This window comes from Cavia porcellus, unplaced genomic scaffold (assembly GCF_034190915.1).
Source record: "Cavia porcellus strain 051 isolate PalLab524CR breed Dunkin Hartley unplaced genomic scaffold, mCavPor4.1 scaffold_8, whole genome shotgun sequence".
NCBI classification, from domain to species: Eukaryota; Metazoa; Chordata; class Mammalia; order Rodentia; family Caviidae; genus Cavia; species Cavia porcellus.
Genome location: NW_026947491.1, coordinates 82947592 through 82971246, shown reverse-complemented (window position 1 = coordinate 82971246; position 23655 = coordinate 82947592). Strand labels below are relative to the sequence as shown.

The 23655-nt window shown below is 36.7% G+C and overlaps 1 protein-coding gene across 4 annotated transcripts in view; it reads left to right on the top strand.

Moving 5' to 3' along the window:
* Eea1 (early endosome antigen 1) overlaps positions 1 to 23655 on the top strand; it is a 131242-nt gene that overhangs the window by 17946 nt on the left and 89641 nt on the right. For 2 of the 4 annotated variants that reach the window (XM_063255291.1, XM_063255290.1), the window contains exons 2-3: positions 15259 to 15351; positions 22596 to 22721. In XM_063255291.1, coding sequence (XP_063111361.1) covers positions 15259 to 15351; positions 22596 to 22721 — 219 coding nt within the window. The remainder of the gene's footprint in view (positions 1 to 15258; positions 15352 to 22595; positions 22722 to 23655) is intronic. The other 2 variants (XM_063255293.1, XM_063255292.1) reach the window with 1 other exon arrangement.

Genomic DNA, 23655 nt, shown 5'->3' with positions numbered 1-23655 from the left:
TACATAAAAAAAAGAATGATTCTTCAATTCTTCATTTATTTAGAGATTTTATTATAAAGGGAGATTGAATTTTTTCAAAGATTTTTTTCTGCATTAATTGAGATAATTATGATTTAATTCTTAATTCTCTTTATGATGTGTTAGGTTTATTGTTTTGTGTATCGTGAATTATTTTTATATTCCTGGAATGAAATCAATTTGATTTGATGTTTTATGAATTTTTTTTTTTTTGTCTTTTTCCTTTTTATCGGTACCGGGGATCGAACTCGCGACTGCCTGCTTGCAAGTCAGGCGCTTATGCGGCTGAGCTAAACCTCCAGCCCCAATGTTGTATGAGTTTTTAAAATGTGATACTGAATTTGGTTTGAAAGTGTTTCATTAAGGAGTTTTGCATCTGTATTCATCAAGGATATTGGTCTGTAATTTACTTTTTTTGTTGTGACTTTCTCAGTTTTGATATCAAGATGATGTTGGTCTTATAGAATGAATTTGAAGGTATTTATTTCCTTTCTAATTCATGGAATAGTTGGTGGAGGATTAGTGTCAGTTCTTTATAGGTCTGTAACATTCAGCAGTGAACCTGTCTGGTCCTGAGCTTTTCTTTGTTGGGAGACATTTTTATTACTGCTCATCTCATTACTTGTTATTGATCTGTTAGCATTTTTACATTTTCTTGGTTCAGTTTTAGCAGATCATTGGTGTCTAAAGATTTATCGTTTCTTCTGGATTCTCCAGCTTATTAGAATTTAGGTTTTCAAAGTAGTCTCTAATAATCCTTTGGATTTTGGTAGTATCTGTTGTAACATCCTCCTTTTCATCACTTGTATTTATTTGGAGATTGCTTTTTATTTTGGTTAGTTTGGCTGAGGGTTTAGCAATCTTGTTTGTCTTTCCAAAGGACCAACTCTGTGTTTTATTCTACAAATTGTTCTTTTAGTCCATCTCATTGATTTGAGCTCTGATTTTTATTATTTTTTTCCTTCTATTGGTATGGTTTTGGTTTGTTCTTGTTTCTCCAGAATCTAGGGATACATCATTAGGATATTTATTTGAGATCACTTTTGACATAGACACTCATAGCTCTAAAAGTGCTTTTGCTGAATCCCAGAGGTTTTGGTATATTACATTTTTATTTTCATTTGGTTTTAGAAACTCTAGATTTCCTCCTTTTTGCTTTCTTCAGTGACCCATAAGTCCACAAAAGTAAATCATTCAGTCTCCATGTGTGTGTGTAGTTTCTGTGGTTTCTGTTAATGCTGATTTGTTACTTTTTTTTGACAGAAGGTCCTACTATGAGGTTCAGGCTAGCCTTTAACTCACAGTGTAGTCTAGGCAGGCCTCAGACTCTTGGCTGTCCTCATCCCTCAGCTCCTGAGTGCTAGGATTACAGGCATGCATCACCATATGTGGCCTTAATATTAGGTTCTAGTTTCATTCTATTGTGATGTGATAAAATGAAAGAGATTATTTTTTGGTGTATGTTAGGACTTGCTTTGTGGCTTAAAATATGATCTGTTTTGGAGAACATTCTATGAGCTGCTGAAAAGAATGTGCATTTTCTAGTCGGATGAAATGTTCTGTGGATATTTATTAAATCTGCTTGATCTCTCTTATAGGTTAGCTCTGATGTTTCTCTCACTCTTCTTTTTTTCCCCCAGTCTGGATGACTGTAAGACTGGAATATTGAACTCACCTAAATTATTCTATTGGAATCTATGTGTCCCTTTATGTTAACTGTGTTTGTTTTGTGAAATTGGGTACACTATGTTTGGCACATATGTATTTACAATTCTACCTTCTTGGGAGAATGTTCCCATTACCAATATATAGTGGCATTCTTTGTCATGGTCTAATTTTATTTTGAAGTCTGCTTTGTTAGATACAAATGTACATACTTTTGTTTGCTTTCAACTTGGGTTTACCTTCATCAGTGATTTGGTATTTGTGCCTCAGAGGCTGCCAGCGTGTGCCTCCACAGTGTGTATCCCTGAGTATGTCAGAGATTGACAAAAGCAGCCTTACCACTAAGTTCTGTGTTGGAATTCCTTGAAAAGAACCAAGTAATCTGCTGAGCTTGATCCTGGTACTTTAAGACTTCAGCTTCCTCAAAAAACTATATGCAAAGAGTTTAGCTTCTCACCACTGTGTTCTCTATGGGTCAAGTGTCCCGCTGCTTAAACTTCTAGGGTCTGTGACTAATCTTTCTCCTCTCCACATTAGTAGCTCATTGGTGTTTCCCACCAAGTCATTGTGGCAGCAGGTACCCCCAGGTACAGATCAGATTGTTCTGTAACTTCTGATCCTCAGACTAGCTCATTCCCAAACAGTAAGCCCCTCTCAAGACAGCCCCTGGTTACAGCTGTCTAAGGTATGACAAACTCTGTAATGTATCTTTTTTTTGTTTGTGTTTATTTTTTGAGACAGGGTCTCATCATGTAGGTTAGATTGGTCTTGAACTTATTGTGTAGCCCAAGATAGTTTTGAATTTGAGGTGATTTTCCTGCCTTAGCCTCCAGAGTGCTGGGATTATAGGAGACCTGGGGCTTCAGAGGTGTGTCATCACATCCTCCTCAATCATCTTCTCATACGCTTATTTGCCATATGTGTATCTTTTTTGGTGAAGTGTCCATTTGCTTGTTTTTTAAATTGGGTTGTTGTCTTTAAATTTGCTTGGTATTCTATTTCAGAGAGCAGAAAATTTACCTTATCACTTCTTTTTTTTCATGGGCTACGGCTTAAGTGTTATTTCTAAAAACAAAAGTCATAACTATACCTGATCTTATGTTGCCTTTCTCCTGTGTTGCTTCTGAAATTTTATAATTTTATGTTCTAAATTTTCACAGTTGGAAGATACAGCTACTTTTTTTAATGCTAGTTTCCAATCTGAATGATGACTAGAAAGAGTCTTCAAAGAATCTTGACAGAAAACTTTGCAATGGGAATATGTGTGTCATAGTAAACTATGAGCATATTTAAAGAAGTTGAGGCAGAGTAAAATTTTCAAAGGCAAAAATGAGGAGGGTAACATAAAATACTTTGAAACAGTAAATCTTAATTCCACGGATTAACATTGTGTGGAAGCAGTCCAAGGTTGAATGAGAATTTGCTAGGCAAACGTTTTTGCAGGAGTGGTTTTTGTATGAGGTTGTGGTGGTCTTTGTGCAAGGTTGTGGTGCTGGCAGTCTTTGTGACCATTACCGCTAGGCAGTTGTGTGTGATAGCCCTTCCTTCCTGTCCTGGCAGTATTTATTTATCTCTTAGAGTTGACACAAGTGATTTCATTTTGATTCTGACAACTATGTTTTTACATAGTGGTATGTATGATTGTGATTCTGATATAGATTATTTAAATTATATTCAATACGTTGTCTAAAGTAGATCATTTATTTCAAGGAAGATTTAGTTGATTAAAAACAACTGATTTTCATTTTAAGGTATTGTATATAGTAAGCAAGGACAGCTTTTTTTTTTTGCCAGTAAGATGTTTTATCTCAAACTGTTTGACTCTTTGATATCTGATATCATATGATTATCAGATTAATTGATCATTATCTGATATTATCAGATTAATGCTGCTTTTTGTTGATCTTTTATATATTATGAATCTACTTAAACATTATTAGCAATCTAGCATATTTTGTATGTTGCAGATATCTGTTCTTATGTGAAGTAAATATTTTGAATATTATATATATTCTTTATTTCATAATTTTAACTGTCAATATGATATTTTATTACAATAAGAAATATGTGTTTGATCTTCCTGGTTTGTGGTATAGAGCTCCTAAAACCTTTGAATTTTCTGGTAAAAGGATTAGAGAAGCTACTATTCATAATAACTGCATTTACCTTTCCCTTAATATGTGCTAATGAGAAGATTCTTGGTAATTCTTTGACAGCTTCAGGTTGGGGACTGGTTGCCAAAGAAACTAACAAGATTAGAGGTTTGAAAAATAATTTTATTTTATTTTCTCTTTCTTTCTTTCTTTCTTTTTTTTTTTTTTTTTTGGTCTTTTTGAGACAGGGTCTCGCTATGTAGTTTAGGCTGGCCTTGAGCTCACTTCGTAACTCAGACTGGTCTCAAACTCGCAATGATCTTCAGCCTTCCGAGTGCTGAGATTACTGGAGTGCACCACCATGCCTGGCTGTTTTATTTTATTTTATGATGCCGGAAATCAAACTCAGGATTTTGTGCATGCCAGGCAGACACTGTGCTAACTGAGCTATATCCCTGCCAGACTAGGGGTTTGGAACATTTATTTATTTATTTTGGAACCAGGAATTGAACTCAAGACCTTGCGGTTGTCAAGCAGATACCATGCTTCTGAGCTATACCCCTGGCCATGAGGTTTGGGACTTATAGCTAACCTTCCAACCTTTAGGAATGGAGGAGGGGGTAGTGATTGATTTAAACCCTGATGGCCAATGATTTGACCAGTCATGCCTCTACAGAATGGAACCTCCATAAAAACTTCAAATGATGGAGTTTGGAGAGCTTCTGAGATGTTGAACATATCCACTTTGTGCAAGTATTGCATACCCTGAATTCTACTGAGCCAGGGATTCTTGTATTGGGATCCCCCCAAACCTCGTCCTCTATACTTTGTTTCATTTGTATCCATTTGTATCCTTATATGTTTACTATAAAATAGTAAACATCAGTAAAATGTTCCTCTGGGTGCTTTGAACCATTGCAACAAATATTAAATCTGAAATAGGTAGTAGGAACCCTGATTTGTAGGCAAGTTGGGCAGAAATGTGGGTATTCTGGGGAGCTGCTACTTGCTTTTGGCATCAGTCTTGTACTGATCACTTAATATGTGGGATTGGTACAACTTCCTTCTAGTGTCATTTGTATTAAATTATAGGACATGCAGTTGGAATCCACAGAGTGTTGAGTGGCTTGATGTGGCAGACCTGCACATCTGCTGTAGACCAACAGTGAATGAAGAAATGGTTTTCTTTTAGTTGGGTTCCTTCTAGTTGGTCTGCAAGTTTCAGCCACTAGGTACTAATGACTATACTACAGTTCTCTGAATCTTTCTGTCATCTCAGTGAAAAATTATATTTTATAAATCTGGAAAATTTAAAATATAATTTGACAATACTAGCAAAAGTTTTGCAAGGAAGTTGGTGAGTAGTTAGTAAAAGCATGCCAACAAATCTCGTTCTTTTAGTAACACTAGAGCAGCAGCAGCAGTCACTAACAGGGGTAGAAAGTAGAATTAATCATCCTGACCATGAAGCTCATCAGTCCTACGTGATCCTAAAGGGAAATTTAAGATTTTAAACAAAAACCTGCCTGAGAGGCCACGAAGAATGCCCGCCAAACTCGGCGGATGTATCTGGGCAACCTGGTAACCGAACATTCCTTTCTTTGTGTGACCTCTGTTTTTACTGTCTTTGTGTGGCTGGTGGCCTTGCAGTGTAATGTGAGGTGTTCTTTACTGCCTTTGTGTAACTGATAGCCTTACAGTGTACGTCTGCTAAACCTTCTTGGTGCTGTTTCTTTCTGTTTGGCCTGTTTTCCGCATTAGTATTTATGATTACTTTTTAATTTCTGTGTTTACATGAGTAAAGTGATAGTAAATTCAGTTTTTCTACTTTGTCTTTCAAAAATTTCAGAATTATACTGCATGGTCTTATTTTTTAAATGTAACTTGCACTTTTGCTATTTTTGTTGCCAGATATATTGAATAGTTTATATCATAGTTAACTTTTTTTTTGTCTTACTGGGGATTGAATTCAGGGTCTCCCACTTGCCAGGTAAGCGCTATGCCAGTGAGCTAAATACCGGGCTTTTAGTTAACTCCTTGTTTTGAAAATACATGTTGCTTATAATTTTTCATTTTTGTAAGCAACGCATTGCTTGGAATGTCCTTTCAGCCTTTCCTAGAAGTTCTGCTCAAGTGTTTTATTAATTAATTTATTTTTTGAGAATCTCATTGTAATTCAGGCTGACCTTGAACTCATGGCCATCTTTTGTCTCAGCCTTCTGAGTGCTAGGATTATTCGTGTACACCACCATGCCCATTTTACATGTTTTTAAAAATTAATTTTATTCGTACATTTTAGATATGCATAATGATCACATTCATCATAGGGAATTTGGAGCTATACATAATAGATCTCGATTCTTCTTTGTTTCCCACTCTCCTCACTTCCCTTCTACCTTTCTTCCCTTCTTTATCTGCAAAAGCTTTGTTTCCATTTTTCCATCTATTCTCTGTTTTTTTTTCCGCTCCTTTGTTTCCCTTTCCATTTTTTATATTTTCTTTCTATCTTCCAGTATTCGTTATACATTTTGGTTCTCATTTACCTTTTTGGTTTCTCACATAGGAAAAACAATGCCACGTTTAAACGTGTGTCTCATTTATTTCACTTAAGAGTGTGATCTGAAGGTCTATGTAGTTACCTAGAAATGTCTCAAGTTTATCCTTTATTGCAGAATAGTACTTCATTGTATTAAAAATATATCTTCTTTATCCTATTTACCAGTGATGTGCACTTGGGCTGTTTCCAAGATTTAGCTATTACGAATAGTGGTGTTATGAACTTGACTGTGCCTGTATCACTGTGGCATGAAGTTTTAAATTCTTTTGGGAAAATACAAAGAAGAGGAGTAGTGGGATCAAATTCAGCCTCTAGTTTCAGTTTTTTAAGAAATCTCAGGGGCTGGGGATTTAGCTCAGCGGCATAAGCGCCTGCCTTGCAAGTAGGCAGTCGTGAGTTTGATCTCTGGTACCGATAAAAAGGAAAAGACAAAAAAAAAAAAAAAAAAAAAAAAGAAAGAAATCTCCATGCCAATTTCCACACTGTTTGCACTAATCCACCCTCTCACCAACAGTGGGGAAGGATTCCTTTTCCCCATATCCCCACTGGCATTTGTTACTTGTTGATTTTTTTCCTTTATTTTCTATTGTTTTTGAGACAGGATTTTCCTGTGTAGTTCAGGCTGGTCTTGAACTCACTGTGTAGCCCATGCGGGCCTCGAACTCGCAGTGATTCTCTTGCCTCAGCCTCCTGAGTGCTGGGGCTAACCAGCATGTGCCACCACCCCCAACTGATTTCTTGATAATAGCCATTCTTTCTGGAGTGAGATGGAATCTCATGCTTGTTTTGGTGTGCATCTCTTCAATGACTAGTGATGCTGAACATTCTTTCATATATTGTCTTAGTATTTATACTGCATCTGAAAAGAGTCTCATTTCAGGTGCCCATTTTTGGATTGGATCTTTAAATTGGGTGGGTCTGATTTTTTTGAATTTTTCATTTATTCTAGATATTAGTCCTTTGGGAAATAGCTGGCAAAATTTTTTCCCCATTCTATGGATGGTCTCTTAACTGTTTCGGTGGTTTCTTTTGCTTTATAAAACCTTTTTAATCTGATAGTATCCCAGTTATTAATTCTGTGCAGTATTTCCTGTGTGATTGGGGTTTCCTTCATCAAGTTCTTCCCTGTACCTGTTCTTCAGAAGTTCTACTTAGGCAAATCAAATGCAACCTGAGCTACAGAATGAGACCTTGTCTCAAAAAACCAAAGCAGCAAAATTTTGTTCATTGATTTCTTCTTACAAAAAGTTGTACTTTTACTCAGATCCGTCCCTTTAGCATTGTGTTTTCTAAATTACTTCCTCCCTATTTTTATATACATTAGTTTAGTTTCTTCAGTCAAGGATTGTAGACAATCCCTGTTTCTCTTACACTGTCTTCATTCTCAGTGTATGAGTGTTTGTCCTTGCAGTTTTTCATTCTTCATGGGAAACAATAAATATATATTGTATCTCTTGAAGAAACCATTAAACAGTTAATGTATTATTGCATTATTTTTTGTTTACCGTAAAAGACACATGTATTATAATTTTTCTAAAAGTAAAATTTCAGGATATTTGTTACTTAAAATTTTTAGCACAAATGATTCTTAATCTTTTTTTGCAAGTAAAACTTTAATAAGTAAAAAAGCTGGGATGCTTTAGTTTGATTCTTCAGGGTCAGTGTCATTATAATATGACTTCTTACTGAAATAAAGAACAGAATAAGATATTCTTAGGTAACAATAATTAGGGGAGTATGTTTAAAAATTGGGCATCAACAGCTCAGATCTTACGATAATTTTCCTGCTTTTTATTTTTGTCTCTTCTTTTACTCCCCTGTCCTCTTGGGCTTATTTATTTTTGTTTATGAAGATTATTTCAGAAAATTTATAAAGTTGTCTGTTTCCTCTTAGGTAAGGTAATTTTAGATGACCAGCTACTTGGAATCTGAAAAAAAGAAAAGGAAATGAGAAAAATATAGTTCTTTGGGTGTACAGATTTTGCTTCCATGGCTTTTCGGTGTAGGATTTAGGAGAAAAAAATGTAACTTCTAACCTGCTAGATGTCAGATATGCTGACTTGATGTTCCCTGAAGTTGAAGAACGAATTCTAAGGAACAGCAGAGATTAAGAGTAGGAAAATTTATTGGGGAATAGAAATGGGGGGCAGGAATATTGGGAAATAGGAATGGGGACTAGGAATGGCTCCTTAGAGACGAGATGTCCCCTGTAGTTTGCCAACCAGCCCACTTCTCTGAGAAAGTTTTACAGAGCAAAATTACGAGATAGGTACAATGGAGGTCAAAACTATAAGCAACCATAAGATTATAAGTGTAGCAGTTTGGCTGATATTGATCTAATGGTAGCAAGGGTATATGGATGACATCATTAACTTTGGTCAGTAATCTATGGTTTTGTAATGCTATTTTTAGTCTTAGTCGTCTTAGTTTGAGTCTTAGTGAATGGGAGAGGATTGCCCACCTCTAATGAGATAATGGTTTATTTCTATGAAAAATCTCAAGAGGTGGAACCGGAATTTCCATTTAGGAAAGTGTACAAATCTGGCCATTGTGACTTTAATCTTCAGATGTGTCTCTAGCCACAGTTTTAACTATTATCTTCTGTGTGGACTGCCTCGAGGGCCTAGCCTTGTCTGACTGCCTATAATATTCTACCTAATGTAACTGTGTATAATAGGGTCAGTAGTTTTCAAAATCATTATAGTGTGATACTGTCAATGTGTTAATGGATCAAAAAATAGTTTATAGTTTTATACAGGTTCTTTAAGTACATAACATAAATGCGCTTCTTAACTTTATCACCATTTACTCTTTGCCATATCCAGGGATATATAATCAAATCCAGGTCTAGCTTATATTATACACTTAGGTCTTGAGTGATCATTTTGGGTAAGAAGTTTATGTTGTATTTTGGAGCCATATAGAATGATAAAATAATGTATAAAAATTTTGTGGTTATTAAGCTAATATAGTAATATTACATTCTAGATATCTTTAGAAAGTTATAGAAAGTTAAATGTTGGTAGTATTTAAAGGGGTTGTGGAAGCCAGTCCCTGCTCCTCTACACTCTCCTGGGAAGTCAGGGGTCCCATAGAGAAGAACATCAAGCTGGAAACTATTTCTGGAGGCCATTAAACTGCTTTAAATAAACCAGAGTAGGAAAATTTGTTTTTATTTCTCTGGTACTAGGAATCAAACTCAGGACCTTGTGCTTGCCAGGCAAACAGTTGTGCCACTGAGCTATACCCTCGACCTTGTAGAAATTTTAGATCAGTATCCCTGTGTGTCTGTGATAGCTAAGGATGCATCACTGAGAAGAGTTGGGGATCTTAATTCTTAACTCTCGGTTCTTTCATTGCAAGTCTCTTGTTTCTGAAAAACTGTCTGAGGTCAGCATAGTGGATCAAAAAAAAAAAAAAAATCCTTAGTGACAAAGCCTAGAAATTTTTCAGTTTGTACCCACCAAAATGTCACTGAAGATTTTGTGTATCATTACATACTCAACATACAAAGCATAAATTTCATTGGCTTAGTTTCTTTCTTTTTTCTTTTGCTTTGCTTTTTTCGGTACCAGGAATTGAAGTCACGACCACATGCTTGCCAGACAGGGCCTGTGCCTCTGAGCTGTACTGCCAGCCCAACTGGCTTAGTCTCGTAGTTAGAGTATGTCATTGCTCCTGATACTTGGCATCTTAGTTGTCAAAGACAGAGAACTACTTTTATGCTAAGATCCCTAAGCCTAAAGAGTATCTTAACTTTGAGGTGTTTAGCTAGCCAGTGGTGTGATTGGGATTACTCCCTGTGGCCTTTCCACTTGACTGAAGTGGGATTGGCTCTGGATCTGTAGTTTACAAAATATGCACATGTTATTTTACTCATGTATTTGGTTGACACCTTTTTCTCCAAAAGAGGAAGCCATACAAGGTTGTCATTTTGGCCGTGTCTACTGATATGGACAACAAAGTGGAGACTCATGTCCAGCTCTTTTCGTTTCCGTTTTTGTCAGAGATTTATTTTGCATTCTTATCTTAAGTACATAATCAAAATTATGCTACTTTCTGTTTGATTTGGACAAGTGTCAGGGTGTTATGGCTGCCACTGTTCTTGTCCAGGATATAGCTATAACTTCCTCCATCTGCAACTAGTATTTGATTGGTGTCCTGCTTGTCACTTGTTAGTAAGAAACCTGTCCCCTCTCAAATGTACCTGTGCTGTTCTCTAGCGACCTGTGTTGAAAACACCAGCAAATGTTTCTTCCTTGTCAACCTTTAGTGAGACTCATAGAAGCCAGAGCTCTTGTGAGGATCATATAGAACTACAATAGAGTATCACTACAAGTGTTTCAGATTTTCAGATTGGGCTTGTTCAGAATTAAATTCCTTTTATGAGAAAAGTTTGGGAGTTTTTTTGTAGCCTTACTTAACTGCTACTGTTTTCTATTTATCTCAGTTTTTTAATTCATATAAAAATAATATAAATAGTATAAAATGTAAACTGTGCAAAGTATCTGTGTAAGGAAATAAAAATATGGGCTATCCAATTGGAGAAATATGTTTAAAATATACTTTTTTCAATGTAAAATTAAATTTGCTATGATTAAAGTTCTGAAAAAAAAGTTCTGAAAAAAAGTTGAGCAAAAACAAAAACCCGAGACTGCGGCCCTTCTAGGGGGAGAACCAGCAGCAGCTCCTGAGATCTGTGCCATATTGGAACTTAGGACTCTGGGAAGCCAAACAAGCACCTCCCCTCCCTGGTAAGCGGTGGCAGTGTGGCAGACTGCAGCCCTTCCAGGGGGAGAACCAGCAGCAGCTCCTGAGAGCCACACCGTGTTGGAACTTAGGACCCTGTGAAACCAAACAACCAGCCTGCCTCCCTGCTAAGCAATAGTGAACCTTTTGATGCACGGCCTAGAGTCAAATATCCCACTTCCCTTATCCCCCTTACCCCCCACCCCACCGCCCATTAGCAAATGGGAAGCAGAAATCTGAGCATCTCCTGGGAAGTTGACCATAGCAAATAAGGGGGACTTCCTTCTACCATCTCTTTGAAGGCAAATATTTTTATTACTTTTTTGCTCTCTTCTGATTAATGGTACTGCTCTATTCAGTATTCTGTTTTGATAAGTGCTATAGTGTTCTATATTTTATCTCAATTTGATATACATGATTGAAAGAACAACTATTATAAAGATAACAAAATATACTGTGATACCTATTACTGTTATCCTGATAACCTGCTGTGAAGTTCTGTACCAATTTCACTGTATGATCTTAGTTGGCTTTATTCTGTTTTGTTCTGCTGTATACTTTCAAAATAAAATTTAAAAACAAAAAACAAAAAAACAAAAACCCCTGAACCTCCATAATCCTGTCTTATCATAGAAATCATTATTTGCATTTTGGAATATTCATTTTTCTTCTTCTTTTTTTTTTTTTGGTACCAGCGATTGAACTCATGACCTCATGCTTGCCAGGCAGGTGCTTATGCCACTGAGCTATATCCCCAGCCCCTATTTTTATTCTTTTTTCTTATATAAATAGTTCTAACATGTAATTTTAACCAGTGTGTATGTTTTTCCATTTAATGCAATTTTAATTTTAATACTATTTTAATTGATGAATCAAAATAGTATCAGTTCACATTATTTGGTGTTTAGGTTGAATATTTAATGGTGCTGTGGGGGATAGCCCTATTGAGACAGATGTGTACAGAGTTGTTCTCAGCCTCTGGTGTTTGTGGAACATTCAGTGGAGATACCTAGTGTCTTAGTTACTTTTACGCATCCCGGAGACAAAATACCTGATGCCCAAAGCTGGGGAAGGAAAGGCTTATTTTTTACAGGTTTTGGAGGTTTTAGTCTATATTTAGTTGGCTAGGCAGGGTGCCATGGTGGGGTGGCAGTTCATGGTGGCTGCAAGCAGCAAGGCAGAAACCGGCAAAAGAGAGAGACACACCTTCTTCCTGCCATTACATTGTATGTATGTCCTTAAGTGGGTGTAGCACTGACACCATCAATCCAAGCACTAGACAATGAATGAATCACAAGTGCACAATTCAAATGCATGAGGCCTGGGGGCCACTGACATAAACCATGACATTTTACCTTTGGCTCCCAGGACTCATGTACATCTTTTATATAAAAGACATTTAGTCTGTCTTTAAGAGTTGTCAAAGTCTTAAGAGTTTAAACATTGCTGAAAAGTCTAAGTTTCAAGTCTCCTTTAAGATCTCTAACTCTTAATTGTAACCCCCTGTTTAACATTTATGTTAACATAAATGTTAACAAGGTTAAACATTTTTGAAATGTAAAGGTACAGGATAAACATTATCATTTTAAAAGTTACAAACAGGGGCATATAAAGCATTGGAAACAAAGCAAGTCTAACATCTAGCAGGGTGAACATTAAGTCTAGAGTTTTTATAATCAGCATTTGAATCAGTCTGGTTGTAAGCTCTAAAAGGCTTGGGTGATTTTTCCCCCCTTGGCTTTTTTAGGGATTTTAGCTTTCACAGCTTTTTTAAAAAACCCTTTCTGCTCACTTTTTGTAGCTTTTTTTGGATGATCTATGTTTTTGGCTTTTTTAAATTTTGGGGGTCTCTATTATATCTTTGTCTTTATATCTTTATAAATTGCCCTCTCAGGGGCACAATGCTTGGCCTCCCAGGCCCTTGGTAATTGAGGTGAAAGCCATTTTATCCTCAGAATTTGTGTACTTTTTTTGCACCTAAATCAGCACCAATGTGGATGCTGCCAAGGTTTGTTTTCAGCTGGAGCAGTAGCCAGGCTTTTTTTTTTTTTTTTTTTTTTTTTTTTTTTTTTTTTTTTTTTTGGCTGTAGGGTTTGATTACCTAGATCTCTGGGGTCTGTGAACCTAATTGTGAAGAAAAGTTTTTTTTATGTTGTTGCCATTTTGGAACCTCATGTGGCTACCATCATTTTGGAACCTCATGTGGCCTTTATTGCCATTTTGGAGCATGGTGTTCTGTAGCTTTTTTTTTGAGCAATTTTTTTTACTTTTGCAGTTTTTAGCCTGTAAAGGATGGAGATCTGCTTTTGGGGATGCCCCCTGGGCATCTTTTTTATCTGTTTTTTTTTTTTTTTTAAAGCAATCCAAGTGTCAGCTCTATCTTTATAATTTATAGCTTTACTGGAGGTTTTTATTTTATTTTATGTTTTTTTGCCAAACTCACAGCGTTGTAAATTATCCTCCTGAGCTCTTTGCTCTCGATTTGCAACATAAAGCTGGCTAAACAAAAGCCATGTCACACCCTCAACATTTGACTGCCTTGACATTTCTTTTTGCCAGATTAATCAGTCCATTGCCCTTAGTCTCAGTCTCAGGCAAAGTCTCTGGGCATGAGCAAAATGCAGACAAACTTTCTGCCAAGCCGTAACACACATTGTGGGGAGTCTCACAACCAATGTAGTCTTTTTTTCAGCAGAAACCTCCCCAGCCTGGTTTTTACCATGAGGCTTTTTATCAGCCTTTTGGTCTCTTGAGTTCTGACTAGAATCTTCTCTACAGAACAGCCTAAGTTCCCCCAGCTCAATGCATCTAGGTGACATGTCTGAACCTTTTTAGACTCTGTCCACAAGACATTTTTAAAGCCTTTCGAAAAACATGGTCAGGTATAGTCACTGCAAACGATCCCACTCCTGGTACCAAATTTTGCCTTAGTTACTTTTTACTCATCGCTGAGACAAAATACCTGACGCCCAAAGCTGGGAAAGAAAAAGTTTGTTTTTTACAGTTTTTGGAGGTTTTAGTCTATATTTAGTTGGCCCCAAGGCAGGGTAGCATGGTGGGTTTATGGTGGCTGCAAGCAGCAAGGCAGAAACTGGCAAGAGAGAGAGACACACCTTCTTGCTGCCATTACATTGTAATGTTGCCTCCACCCCTATATGGGTTAGCACTGACACCATCAATCCAAGCTCTAGACAATGAACCAATCACAAATGCATAGGGCCTGGGGGCCACCGACATAAACCATGACACCTAGCAAAGAAGCAGTGTGGAATGACTAAGATCCATGTAGCACTTTTCCACTCATCAGCCATATGCTTTGGGCAAGTTAACTTTCTGTGCCTTGTTCTCTTTTGTTGAAGGGAGAGGTGTGCTAACATGAACCATATATAGTTTTGATGAAGAGCATTGAGTCAGGCCTTGTGCTTTGCATTTCCTTTTATCCAGTGTTCTCATTTGTTTAAAACCGCCTAGATATCCTAGATATTAATGAATGATAATGTTAGATAGTAAGCTCTGCTCTGTGTGTATGTGTGGAATGTTTAACGGTGGTAATGTTTGGCCTAAGTGGTAGATGAATGGTGACTGGATAATTTGGGCCGATGGTTTCTTAGCACTACTCAAATCATTGTAGTTTGAGTTCATGTAGTAAAAAGAGACATGCAAGAGGAATCAGAATACCAGCATTTTAATTTTAGTTCTTCTTTATTTTGTTGTTGTTCACAGTACAGTCACTTGACTAGTGATATAGCCAGTGCCTGCTGGGCAATGTGGGGTTCAGAGTTCTATTCCAATTAAAAAAAAAAAGCAAAACCGAAGACAAAACAAAACAAAAAGACAGTGCAGTCACTTAGCTGCTTTAAATTTGTTCTTCTCTGTAGAGATACCTTGTCTTTCTCAGAGATGTCATTGTAATTAATAATACCTTTTGTGAAAGTCTGTTGAAGACTGCAAAACATTGTATTTAGAAGTAAATTTTAAAAAGAAAGAGATTGCTTATAGAGAACTTGATTTTTTTCAATAGTAGACACAGTCTTCCATAAAAGATACAGTTAGTACTGTTTGTTATTATTGTGAAGACATCTGCTTTTCCTGTGTGAGAAGGTTATATTACTTAATGCTTGTGGATATATTGTTAATATCTGGTTTGATTTTTTTTTTCTACCTTCTGTGTTTCAGACTCCTGGAAGAGTTGGCTCCCAAGGTTCTGATTTAGATTCATCTGCAACTCCTATAAACACAGTGGATGTCAATAATGAAAGCTCTTCAGAGGTATGAAAATAATGAATTTGTTGATAAAATTCACTATTGTTTAAGGAAAATTAACAAACATTTGTAGTAATGACTGGTGACAAACTTGTGTGTGTAAAGGAAGTTCTTATAAGTCATTGTTACCAATTAGAATGTGACTTTTACATCATAATTTTCTTGTATTACTTGTATTTATTTAGTTGTGAGATTGATAAAAGGTGCATATTTTATTTTATTTTTTGAGTGTGTTTTGACACAGGGTCTCGCTCTGTAGTTCTGGCTGGCCATAAACTCACTATGTATCCCAGGCTGGCCTCTATCAGTGATCCTGCTGCCTCAGCCTCCCACATACTGAGATTACAAGATTGCATCACCATGCCAGTACATTTCTGTTTTTAAAAGAAAAAAATACACAGAAAAGAAAAACAAAAAGCAAAAGAGACAAGAAACAATAGCAACAAACCCAAAGCAATAACAGTTTAGGTTTTCAAAACAAGATGACAGGAATTTAGTGATGGATGTAATATTGCATATTGTTACCTTCAAAGGGTTGCTTAGATTACTAGATATAGACAAGCAAAATTGATCTAATCATATGATATTAACTGTGCTTTTTCAAAAACTAATAGAATGAGTAGTACAGTCATCTTAGCTATCTAACGTGTATATATATAAATGTATGTCTTTTTCCTTTTTCATTTCTTCTTTCTTCCTTTCTTCTATCCCAGTTACTTTTTTTCCCCTTTGAGCAGTTTCTAACCCTTATACATTTATTAATAGATTTTGAATCATATTTGCTGTTTCAGTTTCATACCCTAGGGAGACAATACGGTATTTACACCTGTGAGTTTGATTTATTTGACTTATGAGTACGATCTTGTCATATCCATTTACTTATAAAAGCCTCAGTGCACTCTTTTAAGCTGAGTAGTACTCCATTGCATAAAAATACCACATGTTTTTTATCCATTTCTCATGTGAAGGGCATTTGGGTTATTTCCAAGATTTGGCTATTACAAATTGTTCTGCTATAAACATGGGTACATGTATATCATGGTGGTGTATGATGTTGTCAATTCTTCTGGGAAAATGCCCAGAAGTAGGATAGCTGGTCAAATGGAATCTTTAATTCTAGCTTTTTGAGGAACTCCACACTGATTTCCATAGTGGTTGCACCAGCCTACATTCCTACAAACAGTGCAAAAGAGTTCCTTTCTCCCCACGTTCCCTCCAGCATTTGTTATTAGTTGATTTCTTGATCTTCGCCATTCTTTCTGAAGTGAGATGGAATCACAGTGTTATTTTAATTTGCATTTCTCAAATGACCAATCATGCTGAACGTTTTTTCATATATTTATTTGCCACTTACATTTCTTCATCTGAGAAGTATATATACATCTTAGATGCCCATTTTTGGATTGTGTCTTTGAATTTTGGTGGCCTGATTTTTTTTTTTTTCATTTTTACTTTATGAGACAGTTATTTTATTTTCTCTCTGTCCTCAAGACTGCTATATCTTTTACCCTCTTCTTACCTTCCCCCAGTTATCTTCCAAGAGAATACAAGCCATCGGATAAATGTGCTTATTAGATCACTAAAATCATCCTTGTATCTGTGCTTTCTTGTTTTAGTGCAGAGAATTTGGCAAGTATCTTTGCCTGTAATGTTTCGATCTTTTCTCCAGTCCTCTGGATTCTATTCTGTCTGATTCCTTAATTATTGTCTGTTTCTTGCCAATTTAGTTTTAACTTGATTGTGAATTATTTCCATCAACATACAAATATGCTGTGTGTAGATATATAAACAGAAGAATAAAATAAATGGAAAAAATAAAATATTTCTTCTCTGTGGGTATGATGTATTGTTTGCTTTGCTTCCAAGCTAAATTTCTCTCATACATGATTTATAGTCCCTGGTTTCTGTCTCCTGGGATCGTTTATGTCTTTTTGGTGAACTGAACTTCTTGTCATTGTGTCCAATAATAATGTAATGACACTACCTTTCTTTTGATTAGCATTTTGTGTACCTTTTTCTTTGTTTTCATTTTCAGTGTTTTTGTTCCTTTTGTTTGGCTTAAAAAAAAAAAAAAACAGCAGGTTAACTCCCCTCCCTCTCTCCTTCTCTCTTTTTGCATTGGTTTGGGCTTCTTTTTCTTACTGTACCACTTTGTGTTTCTGTGATTCTATAGTCTTCTGCTTTGGTTCTGCCTTTTTCATTGTTCATTTTTCTCCTTTTGCTAGTTCCCTTGGTAATTAACCTGCAGGCAGTAGAGTACACTGCTGGGTTGCTTGTGGAGTCTTATGCTGATTTGGAGATCATACATTTTACTCTTCTTTTTTTGTGTTTCCTTTTGGGCTTTTTTTTTTTTTTTTTTTGCTGTATAGTTTGGGCTTCAACTGACTATGTAGCACAAGCTGGCCTCAAACTCATGGTGATCCTCCTGCCTCAGCTTCCTGTGTTGTTGGGATTATAGGTGTGCACCACCATCCCTTGTTTACTCTTGATGTTTTAACATACATAAAACTAAAGTATTTTTTAGGAGCTTTGGACTAAAACATCCTTAAGCTAACTGAGAGAAATGTGTAGGTATCTTTATTTTCAGTGGTAAAAGCCTTTGAAAAGAAACATCCAAGTCTAGACAATTCTACTCAATATCATACCTAAAGCCAAGGTCACATAGTGTTCCTTGATGTCTGGTGAAACCTGAAGGAGGGTATTAAATGGCCAAACCCGCTCTAGAGCAAACTCTGCTCTAACTGGTAAGACCCTTTAAACAACTCTCATTTGCAGGGTCCAGACAAAGTCGCTGTTTATCCGTGAGTAGTGGTTTTAGGTCCCTGTTAGTTCAAAGAATTATTTAAATAATCCAGTCATATGCTCATACTGGAACAGGGACCATCTATCTCACCGTGCTGATACCACAAAGCCTATCTTCCACCTCCGCTCCCCCTGTTGTATGTTTTTTTGAGACAGGGTCTCCCTGTGTAGTTCAGGCTGGCCTGGAACTCACACAGAGATCCTCTGCCTCAGCCTCTGTAGCTGGGATTACAGGAAAGTGCCATCACATCTGACCGTCCTCCAATTTTTTTTAGATTAAGGTCCAAATTCTATAACTGTGTTACCTAAAAAGTTAATTATTTTTTGTGATTTGATTTCTACTTTTAGAGCTTAATTGATTGATTGGTTTGCTTATTGTAGTGCTAGAGATTAAACCAGGGAGGGTCTCTCTAACTCTAGGCAGGTACTCTACTACTGAGCTAGCTACATTTCCAGAACATTATAATTTTTTATTTTCTCTGTCATCCTCAAGCATATTGAATTTCCTCTGCTTTTACAGTGTGCCAAGTTTTCTCTTACCTTTAGGGTTTTGCATAAGCTCATCTTTATTCTTTACCTATTTATCTTAATTTGGACTGTTGAAGACAACAAATACCTATTTCTTGAAGTTCTGGTGATAGGAAGTCTAAAATCAAGGAAACAGCAGGTGTGCTGTCTCAGATTTTCACAGATAGAAAGATGAGAGAGCTGCTTTGGGCCTGTTTTAAAGAGAAACTGATCCTATCCATGAGGACTTTGCCTCCATGACCCCCTTCTCTCCCCAGAGGCCACACCTCCTAGTTCCATTGCTTTGAGGGTTAAGATTTGAGTGTGGGGATTTGCATCCTAGTTCCATTGCTTTGAGGGTTAAGATTTGAGTGTGGGGATTTGCATGTGTGCATGTGTGTCTCTGCATGTTTGTGTGTGTGTTGGGAGCACAAATACCCAGACTGTAGCATTGCTCTTGCTCTCAGTATTTTTTGTCCTGGCTTACATCTGATATGCTTTAGGGCTTTTTGTTTTTGTTTTTTTATCGGTACCAGGGATCGAACCCAGGACCGACTGCTTGCAAGACAGGTGCTTATGCCTCTGAGCTAAATCCCCAGCCTCCCCTTTAGGGCTTATTGCAGATAATGCTTTTTCCAGTAAATGTCCTTCTTAATTCCTTCTGCTGGTGTGAAATTTGTATCTGTTCTCTTTTTGGTAATGATTGAGATTCATTCATTTGCTGGATGTCAGCTGATATTCTGGATGCTGGAGATACAGCATAAAATAAAGTAAAGTGATCTAAAAAACCAAATCTTCATTCTGGTGGATGTTGCATTCAAGGAGTGGAAACAGGCAAAAGCCAAAACATACTAAAAATATTCCAGGGTTGACAATTAGTATTAAGAGAAAAAGCAGAAAGGAGGCATGGGAAGTGTTGGGGTGGCTCCAATTATGTCGTCATCAGTGAAGACATCTCTGAGAGGTGAACAGCTCAGAGAGAACTCAAGGAGGCGAGTCATGTGGGTTTTTTGGGCGCTTGATGTTCCAGAAGTGTAGTAAGTGGGAAGCCTCTGGGGCAGGAGTGGCTCTGTGGGTTGAAAGCAGCCAGGAGGCCGGCATAGCTCCGGCCTGGGGAGTGGGGAGACTGGCTCAGTGAGGAAGGTAGGCCCATTCCTGAGGGGCCATGCAGACTATTACACAGACCTTAGTTTTCACTCCTAGTGAGGTAGCAAGCCAGTGGACAGTTTGAGTAGGGAAATGACAAGGCTGGTCCATGTGTTTTGTTGGGAACACTCGAGGCTGCGTTGAAGGTAGGTTGTAAGAAGGTTCAGAGTAGAAGCAGAGACATGGTTAGGAGGCTATTGCAGTGATCCTCTTACAAGTAATGCAAGTTTGGATTAGAATGGTGAGAGTACAGGTGCTGAGATTATGTATGTATTTTGAATGTAGATCTAATAGGATTTTCTGATTAGTGGGATATAAAATGTAATTTAAAAAAATATTAGTGACTTTCTCAAAAAGCCTGTAGGCTTCTGAGAGTGGGGAGTTTGTCTCATTTTCCATTGTATTCTCAGCACTATAGCATTGCAGCTAGAGTAGAGTAATCATGCTAAATACTTTCTGAATCAGATTGCATGACTGGGTGTGGAAGCGTGCAGTGGACAAAGGAGTAAGACGAAATATACCATAAAGCTGTGGTGACAAAAAGAAAACACAGCTGGACGTGGTGGCGCAGGCCTATATCTCAGCACTTGGGAGGCTGAGGCAGGAGGATCCTTGCAAGTTCAAGACCAGCCTGGGTTATGAAGTGAATTCAAGACCAGCCTGAACTGCATAAAAAAGACAAAACCCCCAGCCAACCAACCAAACAACCAAACATAATCTTCTAAAGAAGTATTATTCATAGTTCAAGTTCAACCTTGAGATTATGGTTTATCTGGGACAACTCTCATCAGTTTAAAAAAAATGAGTTTATGTTCCTGACTTTCATTACTGAATGATCTTTTAAGGGTTATTAACAAAAGGAATAATGATAATAATGATAACATTTATTGAATATTTTCATTGTATGGGATACATGATAAGCATTTTACATGTATTATCTCTTTTAATTGTCATGAGATCTGTAAGAAGTAGGTGTTATTGTTATTCCCCGAAACAGATGAGAAAGTTAAGGTCACAATTCTGTCAGGAGTGGCATGAATCTGATTGGAGCTTAAGCCAAGCTCTTAATTGCTACCTGCCTTGCCTCCCACTTTGCAACCTTGGTAGTAGTCTTGTTCTGCTTCCTTCCCGTAACCCTGAGTGACTTTGGTGACAGGAATAGCCCTGCCCAGTGATGGTGAACCTGAGGCCTGAGTGCTGCCGGCCGCGGCACGTGAGCCAAGTCACCCCAGCAGCCGAACATTGGATAACAGTGTTTTTTTTCTAAACCAGAACCTCAGGGTTCAGGTTTGATTGCACTGTTGGCACGTTGTGATACATAGGTGGGTTTTGGATTGCAGTTTGGGACCTCAGTCTCTAAAAGGTTCACTGTCACTGGTTTAACCCCTCAGTTCCTTGAGTTTCCATTGTTAAGGATCATTATTACCTTTTTAACTACAGTATTCAATTTCATGGCAGTACCATCTACTTTATCGTCAGGCAGAATGGTCTTAACTGAAACGGTAAAGCTCTGTCTCCCCGTTCTTTACCACAATTGTCTGTCTTTTTCAGGATCTTTCTTGTCATAGTCTTTCTACTTAATTTCTCTTTAGCCTTCCTGACCAATATAGCCTTTTCATTGCTATATTTTCTTCTAGTTTCTAAATCATTTTTTAAAAATTTCATTTCCTTTAACTTCTAAGCATGCATCTCCTGAAGATTAATATTTATTGAGTACTTACAAAGTTTCAGGCACAATATTAAGCATTTTGTGCCCACAAACCTCTAGAAGAAATTGGCCCCATTTTAGAGATGTGGAACGTGACACTTAACAAAATTATTTCTGGAAGGTCATATATAATTAGTTTTTTGAAGCCTAGTTTGACGTCTCCTTATGACACTACAATGCATGATATTTTGGCCTTTTGTCTTTATAACCTATTATAACCTTTTGTCTTTACCTCTTAATTTCATTTGCTTTCTCTATTTCCTTATTCTTTCATTTTTTTGTTATCCTTTTTTTTTTTGTCACAGTTGTGCGCTTGCCAGGCAGGCACTTGTGCCACTGAGCTAAACCCCCGGCCCCTTTGTGTTATTCTTAAGTGCCAAAACTTCAAGCTATTGATCAGTGTAAAAGTTCATATTTTAGAATACAGATATTGGTAGGTGTAGAGAATTTGAGAGAGTGTTTTCATCTGGTTTGCTTGGTTCAGAAAAGTGAAAGGGAAGATCATCTGCAGGAAATTGTGAATATAGGCTAGAATGAGTCCTTAGGCTAACAGAATACATACATATTAAAAGTTGATTTCATTAAAGTAATTTCCTTGTTGAGAACACTGTATCACAAAAAGGTATTTATTGTCCCTCCAAGCAGTTTCTAAAATAAAAACCAACTGGCAATTATGGGTCTTAGATAAGTAAGGACAAAATGTTATAAACAAAATTTTTTCATGTCTAAAGCACTTGGGAGGCTGAGGCAGGAGAATCATTGCAAGTTTGAGGCCACCTAATGAGCCCAAGGCAAACCTGCATTACAAAACAAAAACAAAAGCAAAAACCCCTGTATTTTAAGCAAAACAATATTCCTAGCAATGCAACAAGGCAATTTAAAAAGTCAAATCAGTACAAATTTATATTATCAGGATAGGAGCTAGTTTTAGAAGTCTGCCTTTGGATAGGTCTTTTACCCTTTGTACAGTTCCTAGTTGAAAGTTTCATTTGCATTTACTAACAGCCAGTATATTAATTTTGCTCTTGTTTTGTCTGTTGGCATTGTCTATATTTTGTATATCCTTCTAAAAGTTGTTATTTCACAGGGTTTCATCTGCCCCTTATGTATGAAAAGATGTATAACTGCTATTGATTTGTCGGAGCATTACCACAAAGTTCACGCTGAAAATGAAACAAGAGGACAGGACCTTCTTAATGACTCCAGTGCCACTGTGGGTCTTATATATTTTGTTTTAGCAGCTTGGTTATGGGTTGCTCAAAATAGCTTTGTTTTTCCCTGCCTTGGTGTTGGTTTCTTTTGATGCTTCAGGGAATGTAGATTACATTAATTATGCATGCTTAAAAGGAAGGTTCTATAAGGAAAAGAGGCTCTTGGGTAGTCTGCTTCATTTTTCTTACTGTTTGCAGCTGTCTTTTATAAATCTATAAATAAATGTAAAAGTTTGTCAATATTTTTGCCATGAAATTTGAAACATAAAGTGAATGGTAATTATTTCAACATGTATAAGTTATATCTTTATTATATTGTTAATATTTATTAATTAATTATAGAATGTTTTAGGTTAAAATGGTTTATTTTTACTTAAAAAGACAATTTTGCATACGAAGTTATCCTTGCACATAAACAGTTTGGGACAATAAAGTGTCTCACTTTGTTTTAACTCTCCAGATCTGAGAAAGCAACATGATGACACTTCTCATTAGTAACAGTGTGTCATCTGAAAACATTTCTCAATAGCATGGGACTGCTGTACTCTGAGTCCCAGGATGGGAGTGAGTGAGGGAAAGAATTTTGAGGCTGGAAAGAATTTCTCAGATGATCTCGATATATTTGTTTCCTTTGTAAGTCACTATGGCATTATAAAAAGCAATGAGAAACACATTTTTTTGATTGTTTTAAAAAACTTGTAGAAGAATAAATTTTTTTACTGTGAAAGATTGAAAATATGACCTAGTTTTTTGTGAAGCTCTTACATATATGAGAAAACAATTACACAAAATAACTTTTTTAAAAATTTTATTTTAAAGAGGGTAAAATTAAACATAACAAAACAGAACAAAACAGATCAGAAGAAAACAATATAAGAGATGCAGCTTTAAAAGCAAGACAGGAGCTCTTCACTGTCTATCATATTGTCTCTTATA